Source organism: Meleagris gallopavo, chromosome 5, assembly GCF_000146605.3.
Source record: "Meleagris gallopavo isolate NT-WF06-2002-E0010 breed Aviagen turkey brand Nicholas breeding stock chromosome 5, Turkey_5.1, whole genome shotgun sequence".
Classification (NCBI taxonomy): domain Eukaryota; kingdom Metazoa; phylum Chordata; class Aves; order Galliformes; family Phasianidae; genus Meleagris; species Meleagris gallopavo.
Window position 1 is genome coordinate 26,441,675 of NC_015015.2, and position 15,970 is coordinate 26,457,644.

Here is a 15,970-nt window from a genome sequence, read left to right on the forward strand (position 1 = left end):
CCTTGTTTCAATCCTAGTAAAAGGCAACATGCAGCTGTGGGGTGAACTGTCAAGAGCAAAATGAAGTACAGGGGAGTCACCTCTATTTTCATTTGCTGTACACCATAATGTGTACAGGATACGGAGAACTGCATGCATCTTTTAATCTGTTTTACACAGTACCGTGTAAAACAGGCACCCAAGCACAATTCTGCCTAAACTTCTTTTTGTAGTTAGCAACAATTTACAGAATGCCTCTCATTTGTCCTCTGCCTTTAAACCCATGGTTGTCCTAGCAGCAGCTGCTTAGACATGGGTAATGGTGGGCAGAGGCGCTTGCTATTTCTGGCAGAGATGTATGAGCCGTAGGCTATCTAAAGAGAGTGATGATGCTGTCCCAAGTACACAGCCCTTTCCTTCACAGTTGCTGCGCACAGCATTCCTGATTTTGGGAAGCAACTGCTTTCCACCACCCACTTGAGAAACATGAACTTCTGGTGCCATCTTAGGTAATAAGTTTCACACAACTGACGTAGGTCCATCCTATCTCAGAGGCTTATATGTCATTCTAAGACAGTCTCTTCCCCACCCCCAGTGTGGGCTGGATGTATCCCTGATCTAAAGAACATAGCTTTGTTTTTTTCAGAGACAGTGATACAGACTTGCCTTTTCCCTTGATGTTTCTCTAGCAACTCTTCCAAGTTTTGGCTGGAAAAAAACTGTCGCAAGATACTGCTGGAATGTGAGATACAGCCCACTGTTTGCAAATACCACATCCAGTGGAACCAGAGCACACAGCACTCAACAGAACTTGGTGTGTTCAGGTTTCTGCTTTCTATGTTTCAGTTTGCACTCTTCATCTAAATGCTATCGGCTGTCTTGGGGCACACACACTGCACTGACCACCACAGGATGAGACCACGTGTTCACCCTGTAGCTGGAAGTGATTCCGCATGCCCCAGTGTGGTGGGGCAGACCCATTGGAGATGTGTGTGTGCCACTTACTGATCCCATTATTGGCAGTTCCAGGAAAGAACCCTTGAGCCAAGGAGCCTGAATTCACAGAAGTGATCAGACTGCCGCAGTAGGTCTGAAAGACCCTTTGGGTTGCTGAAATGGCTTCCAAAGCTGTTGGTCCTGCCCTGTTTGTTGGCACCATGTTCTGCTAAAAAAGAAAAAAAGAGGACACAGGAAGCACCAACACAAGGTGGGAGAATCAAGACCTCAATCCAATGTACTAGTAATACTTAGCACTGTACATCACTATACTTACAAACATGAACTAGTAAATCCTCACAACACCCCTGCGAGGTAGGGAAGTATTATTATCCCCAGTGTACAGATGGGGAAACCGAGGCACAGAGAGGCTAAGTGACTTGCCCAAGACCACACAGCAAGGCATTGGCAGAGCTGGTACATGAATGGAGACGTCCCTGTCCCCCACCCTACACAGACCCCATTAGATGATGTTGCCTGTCTGGATACGGGAAACCCACAAGTCCCTTCTAAAAGGAATGCCTGGACTTGTTGCCTATTAATAATTTTTATTTGCCTTTAATGAATTATTTCACAGTTTTTCCCTCATACTGTACACCACATTTTGACAGTCTATCCAGCCTTCTGTGGTACCCCACAGCCTTCTCCTCTGGCACTGGGACAGCTTTTGGGGTATTGTAGGGTGCTCTGTGCTTTCATTAAGAGGATGTTTAGAAACAGTTTCACTGGAATTGGATTGGGAGCACGTGAGCTCTCAATGGAGACTGATAGCACACACTGGAGAAGCAGGCAGGGGGAGCTGATGGTAAAAAGGCATTTGCTGTCCCCTGTGAAATCACCAGTGGTCTCTTGGTTTCTTAGCTCTTCTAAGCTCCATCGATCACTCAGAGTAGAAACTGTTTTTCTCCAGCTTGTCTGGTCAGGAAGGAGTTGTCTGGGGGTTGCTTCCCTACAGGTAGTAGCAGTCAGCTTGGGACCTGAGAGGTCCCCTCACATGCCTCCTCCAGGTGTGTGAGACTGTCTTGGAACAAGGCTGGCTGTAGCCATTGTGCTCTCCTGCCATGGGGAAGGGGTATTACCGTGGTTGGCAATGGTAATTGCTGCAGCCATACCCAGCATCTAAGTCTCTTTTTTCAAAACCAAGATTGAATGAAGAGCAAGGGAGAGTGGGTGGATGAGGAGATGGGGATGAGGCAGAGCAAACAAGAAAATCCACCAAATGGGCTTCTGGGAAGGAAATGTTCCCCTTTGGGCACTTCAGCTGAAGCGGCTTCATTTTCACAAAGCTTCTTTCTCTCTCTGGGAACATCTGCTGAGCTTCATCTCTGTCAGCTGGATATATCGTATGACATTGGTATCTGCAGGGAAAGAGCACACACATACACGTAGAGAGGTTACAACTTCCCGTGAAAGACAGACACACCACACCTCTCATCTGTGGTGCATCTCCTGTTCCTGGGCTGCAGGAACAGCTTCAGTGGGAAGGGGCTCTGAACCAAACCCTCAAACCAAACAGACATAGAAACATTGCTTTGTCTGTGTAGAGAGCTGTGAGATCCCTGTCATGTGGTAAGTTATTTTTTTCCTTACAGTATTTCGTTGCGCTAGCACAGTGCATACAGCACACAAAGTTTTGCCATTCACTCAAGGCACAGGTTAATTTGCACAAGCATGTCTTCAGAAAGACTTCATGCTTCTACAGCTAAGGTCACTCCTATCTCCAATCACATTGATCTGCTATCACAAGAGCCTGGCATCCACATAGTAGCAAATGGTGTGTGCTATCAGAAGCAAGCAAGCATAAAAAATAACTGCTTTCACTTATGTATTAATTTAAAAATGGTTCTTTGCTCACAGCTATACTCAGAGGGCCAACCAGGGCCAGCTTTGTCCATTATAAGTTATTACAGCTTCAGAAATCAATCTGAAGCACACTGCATCTGCTCTGCCCACAGTGAGAGAGCGATCTCATCTCTCCCTCATCCGAACAGCAACATGTCCCACACCAGCTAGGAAAGGAGAAGTGCTTGAGCTTCCAAAGAGATGAGCACACTACTGGTACCGTGCCAGTTGCTAGCAAGTGCAGGTACTGCACCCACCGAAGGAGTTGTGGGTGCAAAGTTTACTTTAAAATTGAGAGGTGGACCCCTCTATTGTGCCCCTCAGCTCAAGTGGAGGCCATGGGAGGTGGTTCAGCCCCTCTTTACACAGAGCTCTCCATTGCAGCAACGCTGTTGTGACTTTCCAAGCCATCTCTGGTGAGGTGGGGCTCTGGGCTAAGCCTTCTGCAGGCTTACCAGCATCACCCAAGTCAGTTCAGGGATAGAATTCAGTGATTTAGCTACTTGTCCCATTCGGGGAACCTTAGTGAAGCAAGGCGTTCTGCTGTCACTTGTGTTAGATAAGGAGCAGCAGCACTCCATACCAGCCTAACCAATTTTAAAGCAGCCTTTTAAAAAGAGCAGAATTAGTTTCAGTTGCACAGCTTCCAGAAGTGGAGCAGTTCAGCTAAGGGGGTGGTCCTGAGTGTTTGGCCTCCCTTCACTCTACCTGCTCTGCCCTTCTAGCACCTGATAGCTTATCACAAAGGTAACCATCCTCTTTGTTGGGCTGCACAGTCAGAGGCCAGCACAGCCTCATTCACCCAGAAGATTGCAACAGGCATAGAGAGCCACGGGCAAAATAAGGTGCCACTGACAGGGGGCGGGAGAAAGTCTAATTGCAAGGTAGCTAAAAAAAAAATCTGCTGGCAGGTGGAGACGTGTTTTGTTTCTCCTTTGAGAGCTATTGCTTTACTAGAGAGGAGTAATGAGTAGCGCTTTACTTGTGGAAAAAAATGGAGCCTTGTCTTTTCCTTTAAATAATACTGTGCTACTCTAGCTTCATAGGCAGTCTTTCAAAACTAAAAGTTAATGAGTGGAGGGTTTTGTGCTTCTCAGTGAGGAAGTACTGATGTGTAAGTAACAGGTAAGGGCAGTCTGGGGCTGGTCAGGCCACGCTGAAAGATGGTGATGCTGCAGTAGGAATGTATCTCTTGGCTCTCAGGCTGTTCCTATGGCTTTTTTGCTGTGTTGCTTCTCCCTGTAGCTTCAGGGCTGGTCGTGTGCCTCTGGGGCAGGTACTGTGGCCTAGAGCTTTGCTCCCAGGATCAGAGTCCTGAGCATTAAAGCCAACTCCTGTGTAGCATGGGAAGCTGGCCTGGTGCATAGGCCCTCTGGCCAGAGCACTGTGTCTGGTGTTCTCAGGCCAACCCATGGTCCCTTTGCATCTCTGGCCAGTGGTCACCTTGATGGTGTGATCAGATGGATGGGAAGAAGTTGAGCACAGCTGAAGGTAAGTAAGGTGTATGCCAAGTCTGTTACATCAAAGTTCAGCTTTGTGATGTACAGCTTCTGGGCACTGGTTTATGGAAAGGTGCTCTGCACAGCTTAGCAGTGCTTTCTTCTATCTTTCCAAGCAGTTTCTTAGTCAGAATTGTTATACAGTAATCTTGTACTATTTCTATCTGCTTTTGTATGTTTTTCTTTTTATTCGGAGATAGCATAAGAAATCAGGACAAACCCAGGCCTCACTATTGGTGGACAATAAACAGCTATAAGATCTGCTGACAGATCTGTAAAACCATCTGCTAACTAATTCTTCTTTGCCATTTAAAATTGCCCCCACTGAAGAGACTGTCAGTAATTTCTGCCAAAAACAGTCCTATTAAAGAGAGAAGAGGGGGGGGAAAAAAAAGGGCAGAACATGACTGTAATGATAACCAAGTGCTTTACCACAAGCTTGGTGAAACCTCAGACAAAAGAAATGATCACATTTTGCAGATGGAGACACTGAAAGTGGAGACTCTGAGTTACTCCAGGTCATATAATAACATTTCTTGATAGCATCACCCGGTTCCTACTGCTGCAACAGACACATCCTTTCTTACTTAAAGAAGTATTCAGTTCTTTCCCTTGAATACCCTGCAAGTTCTCAATAATCATAAATAAAACAGTGCAACAATGGCCTCAGATAGTCTGACAGTAAAAGAGAAGAGTCTGATGCTGAAGGCCAGAACTGTTTTTTGTATACATTAAGGGTCTTTGGGGACAGTTTCTGGTATTTCTCTGCAGCAAGTAGTGGTATTTGAAGCTGCTGCTGTTGAATACATTCGTTTTTCATTCAGGAAGGAATGAGGGATACCAAATAAATAGTATTCCTGAGAGGGGGGAGAAAAAAGAACAACAATACAGAACAGATTTTAAAAAGTGGTTCAGCTAGAAAGGCTTTTTCACATCTGAGCCTATCTTAACCTTGAGGTTCTGATAAACTTATTTTCCTCTGTTTTTCTTTACACAGGCTTCCCTATTTGCTGGTTCTGGCATGGGCTGAAAGCAGAAGGGTACACTGTAAATAGGCTAAACTGAGCTTTTAAGCACATTTGCTCAGCAGTGTGGGGTGCGCAGCTGTGCTGTCAGACTGCCCAGAGCCTGGGGCCAAGCATGGCAGATGGGACTGGGTGCCTGTACAGGAGGTGGAAGGGGAGTGGAATCCCAGTGCTTCTCCAGGACACTGTCTCTGCAGGAGCCCAGCAGGACCAGGACACTGCACGCAGTCAGCTCTGACTACCTCTGTTGCCTCCTCTAGCTCAAGGCACACCAGCACCACTGTACTCACTCCTATTCCACACCCAGCTTTCACTCTGTGCTCACAGGTGTGGGAGGGAGCTGCTCTCTGGGGTTTCCCTTGCACATGGTTTCTGTTTGACTTTCTTGTGGTCCTTTAATTTTCCTCCAAGTCTTGCAAAATTTTATTTCTTTTCACGAAATTGGTTTGAAAAGCACCATCTCTACATTGTGGGCCTCTGCTTCCTTCTGATTTCGGGTAGGTTGGCATACAGCTGGCTGGTCTGACTAGCTTAGGCTGCTTGGGCATATAATCACTTTGCTTTCCAAATTAATTATTTTGGTTTTGGACGTGTGGATGACAGATACTTGAACAAACATGAGACTGTCTTCACAGCACAAGTTGAAGCATCCTAATGAATGCTTTTAAAGATAATGTCTGTCTAAGCAGAGAAAAATGCTGCTCCTCTACAGAGGAGCTGGGAGGCATAGCTGTTGGGACTGCAAATAGTCTTCTGGTTTTGCTAAAATGAAAAAGTTTGTTCTCGTACTCATAAAATATTTTGGTTGGGATGAATTCTTCCCTATCCTGCTTCTGCACAAAGGTGGCATTCCAGCAGCACTGGTACCTTCCAGCTTGAGCTGCAGCCTCTGCAGTAGGCCACAGCTAATGTCTTTAGACACTCTGCAAACTTGCTGCCCAAGGGGAGAATCCTTGAAGTAAGGCTAAGGATAAAGTGAGTTGTGTCCAGCCCTGTGGAAATCAATAAAATCAGATAGGGACTTAGTTTTGTGAAAAGAAATGCAAAGGAACTCAATGTAAAGTCACATTTCTCCTTCCCATACCTGTTGGCTGGCGGGATCTTGCCTCTTTCAAGTAGTAGAGTGCCTTGTTGTAGTCACCCAGGTGGTAAAATGCAACTCCCGACCGGTAGAGTGCCTTGAAATTCTCACCTTCTTTCTGCAGCACCTTCAGGCAGTACTCCTTGACACGCTCATAGTTCACCAGCTCGGCCTGGAGCAGGCAGGCTGCAGGGCAGGGGGAGAGAGAGAGCAGGGAGCGTTATGGCTGCATTTCTGCTCCTGCAATCTGCACAGGCAAAAAGAGTAGCCTAGGTGAGGGCAGTGACTCAGACTCATTATTCAGAAAGGGTGCAGTCATACACATTGTTTGCCAAATCCAATTGTTCACCATTTAAATACCAGTGCTTCTATTTTTGCAATTTCAGACCAATTAAATTGTTTGTTCTGGGGGCTCAGGGGGGAGAGCAAGAACATAAATGTCCCCCTGGAGCCAGAGCTTCACGTGATCTTGTGGTAGTGACTGGCTTAGCCTGGAGTAGAATCATTTCTCATTTGGGGAATAGGGCTTGGAACAGTATAGAAAAGGAGGTCAAAAAATAATTATCTGACAAGAGGGAGAAAAAGGAACTAAATTAGATTAGGTATTGGTCTTAGTGGTTCAAGGATGCTGAATTTATAATGTATTGTCTTTTATGCGGGAGGTCTTATATAGTGTTTTTCTGTAGGATTCAATGAGGAGACCTGCTCTGCTGGAATGTGCTGTTAGTAAAGCAGAGGCACCTGGAGCTATAATGCAGGGAAAAAATGTGCTAGGCTGCATGCTTTTTGCTAAGTACTGCAACAAAGGTTCAGCACAAGAGGTCAGTTCTCCTGACTTCCTAAAGGAAAGGCAAACAATGGTGGGGAAACAGCCTGCTGAGGGCTCAGTGCTGAAGGGCAATTCCTGCAGAAATCTCAAGGAGCCAAGGAAAATCCCCACAGTGAGTTTCCCACAACTAGGGGGTGATCCCGGGGACGCGCTTTACAGATGGCATGCTGATTGCCACTCGGGGCTTACTCTAGTGCTCACTCCGGGCTCAGCTTCTTTTGGCTTACGGGGCATTAAGACAGTCTTGGGGAACACCAGTGAGAATAGGACACACTGAAGCCACACATCTACAGGAAATGAAGAAAGTTGTTATGTCCACAAGCTCTTCTGGTGCTATAACCCGAGGCAAGTTTGGGAATGACACAATCTGTGGAGGAGAGAAGGGGAGGGAAGGCAGGATGCTGCTGCAAGGATCAGTTCAGAGGCTGGCAATGTCAAGTGCCAGGCCATGGGGAGAAATTTCCCCTAACAGGTGGTGTTACTCAGTGCCTCTCTGGCAAGGAGACTCACTGCTCCTGGAAATCCAAGTCATCACTGTTCACATGTCACCAACAAACAGCCAGACTTCATTTTTTGCACAATAACTGTGGCCAAGATAATTCAATGCTGGATCAGAAAAATGATAGTTCTAGATCTCCCTTCTGCTGCACCTCTTAAGTAAGCCCTGCACCTTCTCTGTAACTCACTTTATATTCCATGGATAGTGGCCTAGACGATCTCCAGAGATTCATTTAAACCCTGATTAGTCTGAGCCTATCATCAGTTAATGTGGATGGAATGCACTCCTAACCCAAGTATACATTTGAAGTTTAAATAGCTAACTGGAAATGATTACAAACAGCCTTTCACCTGTAGAGAATCTATGGTACAGATGCACTGAGCAAGGAGTGCTAAACTTGCCCCACTGCTGGTCTGTCTGGCCAAGTGGCACATTATTTACTAGTTAGATTTCTGTCCCATTTGCTTTAGTGATGGACTTTCAATGTATTTTAGTAGCTTCTGACATTGAAGTGCATAGGTATTAGAAAAGCATCTGACTGCTTGCTAACAATTGCCAGTTTAAAAAAGAACACCACATACCTTTCTAAAAGCTTGGTAGCATTTCCTTATCCAGAATTTGTCCCTTCCTATTTGTCAAACATTGATTTTTCTCACTCTATTTCTAATGGAGCTTGAAATGACTGTGCTTTGTTTTCCTTTTTTTTTTTGGAAGCTATTAAAAAAAAAAGACAGTGCAAATTTACTGCTGGCTTCACAGCCCTGGAAACTGGATTGCTTTGTTTGTCTGCTGCCCAGTAGAATGTACAGCAGTGGCAACAGCTTTCTGCACACTGCCAATCTGATCTAGTCTCTCACGTCCTGGGAAACTGCCTTGCAGAGCAACTAGATGGGGGATTTCAGTCTGTTTGTTTACTACTTGGTATTTCCAGCTATCATCATAGAAGTTACTCTGAAGATGACAGGCAGATGGACAATGCATATTAATTCAATAATTCTATACTGGACTTGCTGCATGGATTATTTAAAAGAAAACTACCCCAAATCCTGCTAATTGATAAGCTGAAATGTGCTTCCAGAGATCTAGCTGGGCTCTTTCTGTGGTTCATGTTCACAGTAAAGATTCTGCAAGGCAGTGTTAGTAACTATGCATATGGCTGGGAAAAGTCATTACCACATGGCTAGCAGGAGAGATGCGTGTTTATCGGAACAAAATGAGCAGATGGATGTGCAGGAAACAGTTATGCTGGAGGAGATGGCCATTTGGAGCACCAACATTGGAAGTGGCTGTTGTAAATGAACCTGGAGGGAGAACCTCACTTATAAATATTTAGAGGTGCGTGCTTTTAGCTCTTGTGCACTGAAATGACCTTAATGGATTGTGATTCAATGCAAATATTGAGCCTGTTAGTAATTTGGCTTTAAAAAAAGGAAGACACATGGCACCCTTGTATTCCTGCATAATTCAGTCAGGGGAGAATTGTTTTGAAAATGTCATTTTCCTAAACAGACGTGCATTTCTGGCTAGAAGTGTTTGTTTACCACATAAAACACATCTTCACTCTCCTTCTCTGTTCTTAATAGGCCCCCCAGTGAATCCTTCTGAGGAACAGAGCTCACTTACAGACTGCATCAAGAAAGGTTTATCTGGCTCCTTCTGCTTTCTTGAAAGTGAATGGGCTTGGTCCCACACAACACCGTCTCTGATAGCAATTTGGCAACTAGAAAGGTGCCCTTTAGGGGCAGATGCAAACCCACACTTGTAGTCACTCAGTTTCTGTGGGTCTCACCATTGTAAAACAGCATCAGTTGAGCTCACAGCTCAGAAGTTAGGCTACTAGAAATTATGTTTCACTTCCCCTCTGTATGATTAGTTCATCGTACTTGATATAATTCTCAATTTGGTATCTGATTTATCAAGTCAGCTTGATCAACAGTTAACTCCTTATTTCTACAACTATGTGAACTAAGGAGATTTAATAAAACCAGTTGCAGTGTGTTTTACTTTGGCCTGGTGCAATCCCATGTGTGTGTGTAGACTGGAAGAACTCACTGAGAGCAGCCCTGTGGAGAAGGACTTAGGGGTTCTGATAGATGAAAAGCCTGATGCAAGCCAGCACTATGCGCTTGCAGCCCAGAAGGCCAACAGTATTGTCAGATGCATCAAAAGAAAGGTTGCCCATAGGGTGAGGGAGGGAGTTGTCCCCCTCTGTTCTGCCTTTTTGAGGCCCCAGCTGGAGTACTATGTCCAGGTGTGGGGACCCCAACGCAAAAGACAGGCAGAGGCAGTTGGGATTGTTCAGCCTGGAGAAGAGAAGGCTGCAGAGAGTCCTCATCATGATGTTCCAGTACTTGAAGAAAATCATAGAATCCTAGAAGAGAGCTTATAAGTGGGAGGGAGGCTGACCTATACATGGACTGATAGTGACAGGACAAGGAGAAACTGTTTTAAACTAAAAGAAGGGAGTTTTAGATGAGATATTATGAGGAATTTTTTTTTCCTCAGTGTGGTGAGGCACTGGAACAGGTTGCTCAGAGAAGCTGTGGTGCCCCATCCCTGAAGGTGTTCAAGGCCAGGTTGGATGGGAGCCTGGGCAGCCTGAGCTGGTGGGTGACAGCCCTGTCCATGGCAGGGGGTTCTTTAGCTTCAACTCCTAACCACCGATTTTTGTTATACCTTTGTCTGCTACCCTGTACAGCTTGTGTTTGCTACTTGCGTCAGTACACTGAAACTGATAAATTCACTCCATCTTCTCTTTAATAGCCTGCATAAAGAAGAGTCTGGAGCTGCTTACTAAAGCAAAACCAAACAAAGCTTTTCTCAGTTTTCATCACTGTTCTCTGAGCCTTCAAAGTGAAGTTCAACTGAAAATGCTGTTGATTAGCATGTCATCAGAGAAACCTCATCTACTTGCAAACCTCTGCAGGTTATGCAAATACCTTTGTTTGACCCAAACTTTTGTCTTCTAATTTTGGCCGAGCCAAGAACTAAGTCTGCAAGTGAGATGTATGGGTTTTAACATGGAGATTTTGAACAACAATATGAAAAGCCTTGTGTACCTGGAAAGTTTTGCCAAAGGATAAATCCACATGCCAGAACATTCCTCCAGCCAGTTTTATCCCAGTGGCCAAATTCCTGCTGCAGGCAAGGCTCAAGACCTATCCATGTTACAGAAAAGTAAGCCAAATTACTGTGCAGTGTTAGCATATCCCTACCTTGTGGCATGCTCCTTCAGTTCAGTGCATTGTGTTACTCAAAACAGGAATTCCATTTACAGCTTTTCCATGGAATGAAAATGATTTGGCCCTTCAGGAATGTCTCGGCTTTCAATTCATATTTCACAAAGTCCAACCCTGTCTGCAGTTTGCTGGTACCACTGCCTTAGATTGATTGCTTCCATTGTAGATGAGAATCACCTACAACTTTGTTGGTCTTGGAAGTTTTTGTACTAAAATATTCCATATGTAATGTCTGCTTTTGGGAAATGTCAGCCAAAATTGTTTAGGTATTTTTGAAAAGCAGATTAGGGAAACACATCTTATTTTTCCCTTGTTAAAGGTCTCTGGTGACTGTCTCTTTGGATTTGTCTCATGTCCTCTCATCATTTGGCTTTGCAATCTGAAATCTGGCAGATATCATTTGTGTCAAGCAGGTGCCTTCTGTTATCCCTGGGGTATTATGGAGCTGGCCAACCAATAACTTTCTGAAAATAAAACCAAAAGAGTATGGCTTTTTTGTACTCAGAAGTGCCTTAGATTTTGGTACCCAAATTTTTAAATATTTTGTCTACATCGGACACAATCCAGTCTAGGAAAAAGTAGGGATTTGGCAACACAGAGAGCAGAAAACATCTCATTATCAGTGAGCCAATAAGAGAAGAAAGAATTGCAGAAAGTGGAAACCAAACAGAGATAAACTGTCTTACTTACGACAAAGACAGAAAGACTGATGCTGGTGAGGCAAGGAGGCAGGGGCTGAGAGCTGTGAGGGGACGGAGGAAAAACTGCTGGGGTGGGGTGGAGAAAGGGGTGTATGGGCGGGTAAGCAAACTCTGCTGAGGAGGCAAAGGCTGGGCGCAGAAGTGGAGATAAGTTTGGGACAAAGTGCTGAAGATATAAAGGCACAGGACAAGCTAGCCTGGGTACCAGGAGGAGCATTTACATCGCTGTAATTCAAGCACAGGTGACTAGTCTCCCTGCATGACAGCACCTCCTCTAGCACACAAGTTACCCACCTTTGCATTCTTGCTGTGAATCATCTTTTTCTGTTCACTGTCCTCACTGAGGGATACTATTCTGCAATGCCTGAAAGCTGGCCTTTGCAAATATCCCCTGGAGACAAGAGCAGGTGTCCTATGGCAGATCTAATAGTCACTCCTGTGGATGAACCACTATCAGACACCCACATGTGGAGTCTGAATCCAAATAACTTGTTTTCTGCTCCTTAGACTAAAAATCTAGGGAAACTGAGATTTGACTTCTAGAAAAAAACAAAACAAAACAAAACAACAACAAAAAAAAAACCCAGAGCAAAACAAACAAAAAAAAAACCAACACTGAATGTGTATTTCATTCACTTGGGTGAGTTTACGATGAAGCAAGCAGGACAAACGACTGCTCTATGACATTCACTGAAAACAAACAAACAGAAAAACCAAACCAGCAAGTATCAATTGGGCTGGCTGCAGAGCAGAGAGAAGTAGCTAACTAACCCATTACTGCTCGAGCCTGACATGGACATTTCTTCTTTACTGCATTTATTCTTGATTCTACCACTGGAGTTTAACAGCCTAAGCGTGGATTATTACTTCTGAGCAAATGCTATGTATTCCAACCACCACAAACTCAATGTGTATTTCACAAACTCAAAGTGTCGCTCCCAGAAATAACCATGATTAAACTCTGCAAAATACTTACTTTCTGACATGATCTCACCCTAAGTATAGCAGCCAACAACTCACTTAAAATCTGTTTAAATCACGGAGAGATGGAACATATTCTTGTTCTATTTTAGAAAACGTGCGATTGATGCTTCGATCTAACCACTTCAGGGTTGTATTCTGACATATGATTAAGACCTTGATGTATCATTGAGCAGTTTTGTCTTCCTATCGCATACAGAACTCAAATAGGGAAGACTATGAGAGTCTCATAATACTTCCCTTACTTCAGAAGGCTCAGCATCTTTCATGGAGATGCTCTTCCTCAGAAAAACATGACAGTGGTAAGTCTTGGTTTGATTTCTGTTTAAGAAGAAAAAATATTGGAATATAACTAGAGAAAAACCAGATTTAAAAAAGAAACAAATATGTTTTGTAACAGACAGCAGTCTTCTAACCATGCCACTGATGGATGTATCCATCTTTGTGCGTGGCAGTCTGTGTAACCATTGTTCATAGAAGTACATGGCTGTATCGTGTCCACCGGAGGAATTAAAGAAGATACTGTTACTAAATGACACTGAAAATTTCAACCATGTGTTAGTAATTTAGATTATAATTAAATTCTAATATTGGGTACTGTGTCTTTCATAAGGTGATGTATTGTAAAGGGTTAAATGTAAAGGGTTATTTGAGATTGAAGGTAACCTTGGAATTAAGCTACCGTAATTTCAGAGTGCAGTCCAATAAGATCTTGACTGATCTAGATTGTTGGACTATTTTGATCCAAACTTCTCTGAAATTTAAGTGATCTTGAAGGTGAAGCTGCACAAGTAACGTGGATGGCACAGCCCAATCTAATCTGTGTTAAAACTTTTGATCCTGGCTGGCACTGAAAGATGAATAATGTGAAGGAACATATGAAACCTATGCTGAGAGAACAGAGCAGGCTGGCAGGCATCCATATGTGCACCAAGCCCGTGTGAGCTTTGCCATTCAAGAATGCAACCCAGTGTTCCTCCAAAGAAGATATTTAGCAGCATTTTTTTCAGAGAAATGTTGCATACAGTTTCACTACAGGGCTGAGATACTAATTAGAATCTACACTTTCCAGACAATCTCTTCCATTAAATATTTCTCTTTTCTCTATAGTCCAGGCTTGCAAACAAAGAGGATTTTCTGGCTTCTCACCAATAAGAAACTAATTATAGACAGCTTGATAATGTCTGGCAATAAACTGATCAGCTGACTCCTAGTTCCTGAACACCCTTCATGGGGTGAGAAGGGAACACGAGAATGACAGTACAACTTTCCAGCCTATGGTTCTCATTTATTCATCTCCAGGTACCACAAAGCCCTAAATATACCCGTGTGTTTCTTCTTGCAGAGAAATGTGTGGAGAATTAAAATCCAAACTGCTTGACAGGGTGTTTCTCTCTGTAGGGAGGGATTCATGCTAAATAATCGACAAATGTTTGGAGAGCCCAAAGAGTCACCTCTTCCAAGCTGCCGCCTTCTTCTTAGCCTGATCTTAACTCATAGACAGGTACCAATTGTTCCTTCCCCTTCTGCTTTCTTGACCATGCTTTCCTTTCAATGCAGAGCCTGGTTTTCTTCAGTTCTCTGCTGCTCCTGAGTACTTCCTACCTCTTCCAGGAGAAGGACCGGTACAGGAGTACATCCAGAATAGAGACCTTAGTGACTGAAGAATTCTGATGTTTCCACCATCATATGCACTAACAGGCATCTAGCAGCTCTCAAAGGAGCTGCTAAGTCTGGTGCATCAGGATTTTTGTGGCTAGCAGCCCACCCTCGGACTCCGCCTACTGCCATCCCTTCTAGGGGCTTGGAAAGCACAGGGCTGATAACTAGGAGATAAGTAACAGCTAATGAGAGCTGTCAGAATAAATCAGTTTAATTTCAGTCTGTGATAGGGTGATCAATCTTGAAGATAAAGGAGAAACAGTGGATGTTACACATCTTGGCTTTTACACTAGTCAAATGGCAAATTCTAGTGACATTTTCTTAAGCAAAGTGAAGGAGAGTGATCTAAATGAATACACTTAACTTTGTTATCGAAGAGCAAGGCAATATTTAGTAGGGTTCTGCACTGATCTGTCCTAGGTCCCATGGTATTTGGTATTCTCAATAAAAATCTAAATGATAGACTGCAGAATGCCTTGTGAATTTTCAGATAACACCAAGATGCGAGGAGATGCTGGAGTGTATTGGAAGGCAGGGCTAGAAGTCCAAAGCGTCCCCACAGACTGGAGCAGTGTCAGAACAAAAACAAGAAGCAATCTGGAAGGGGCTGGTGAAAGGTGCTAAAATTAGGCAGAAAACAAAACACCCCACACTGGGATGGGGAAAAGCAACTGTCTGAAGGACAGTTCTGCAGAAACTGATCTGGGGGGTGACCCACATCACATCAGTCAACAAGGCAATACCATTAATGAAAAAAAATGCACACCAGCATGTGTAAAAAGAAGTTTGCGAGAAAAATGAGTACTGTGTTTAATTCTGGGTAACAGTCTTGCAAGAAAATGTGGATATAAACTGCAGGATAACACCAGTAATAATAACTGGTACAGAAGAGACAGAGTACAAGACATAAAGAAGACAGTGAAGGAAAGCAGTCTTACAATGTTCACATGTATAAAAAGAAAAAAGCCCTGTCATGTGAAGCAGGTTGTAACCAGAATACAATCAGTTCTTCTTGTATTCATGAAGTAAGAAGAGGGCTTAAATTTTAGCAGGAAAGATTCTTTCTGGGAAGAATTTCCTAATACTGAAAAGATAAACACTTCAATAGACTGCTCAGAGAAGTCGTGAAGGATCTTAGCTTTGGAAGTGTGTAAGAACAGTTTGTATAAAAGTTACCTGGAATATGCATTACCTGTACCCTTACACCATGCTTGAGCATGGATTTCTGTCCAGCTCTGCAATCTGGTTACTGATTGTGCTGTCACACTTGGAGCACAAACTTGCTTCTCCCAATGGCCACCATGTAGCCCACTCATTCAGAAGGTTCTATGGAAGGAGGTTGCTGTGACACCCTCCAAGCTAGACTTCTGAATACAATAAGCACTTATTAACAGCAGGCATGAATGACTTCTGTCTTTGATGTGTTTTGGGTTAGAGTTCCTACATCTCAGACTTTTTGAATTTTCAAGAGTGCTTCAGAAGTGTTCATTACTTCAAAATGATTCTTAAGTTACTTCTGAAATACTTCTGAAATTTGTGGTAATTTATGTTTGTTTGGGTTTTGTTGTTTTGTTTTGTTTTGTCACAGATTCAGTGGTACAATACAGAAGTTTTCCTCCAAAGGGCCAAGCCTTTGG

At 43.7% G+C, this 15,970-nt stretch overlaps 2 protein-coding genes across 4 annotated transcripts in view; one reads left to right on the top strand and one right to left on the bottom strand.

The window, feature by feature from the left end:
* MAP3K9 (mitogen-activated protein kinase kinase kinase 9) overlaps positions 1–15,970 on the top strand; it is a 102,625-nt gene that overhangs the window by 74,632 nt on the left and 12,023 nt on the right. The window lies entirely within an intron of this gene.
* TTC9 (tetratricopeptide repeat domain 9) lies at positions 1,183–15,849 on the bottom strand. Of its 2 annotated transcripts, none has more exons than XM_031553565.1 (3): positions 10,810–10,972; positions 6,426–6,608; positions 1,183–2,333 (listed from the first exon to the last, which is right to left on the bottom strand). In XM_031553565.1, exons 1-3 carry the CDS (start codon positions 10,955–10,957, stop codon positions 2,254–2,256), a joined length of 411 nt encoding a protein of 136 aa, XP_031409425.1. In that variant the 5' UTR covers positions 10,958–10,972; the 3' UTR covers positions 1,183–2,253. The 2 variants fall into 2 exon arrangements, with proteins under 2 accessions (XP_031409425.1, XP_019471163.1); XM_019615618.2 differs by lacking the exons at positions 1,183–2,333; positions 10,810–10,972 and adding exons at positions 2,340–6,333; positions 15,526–15,849.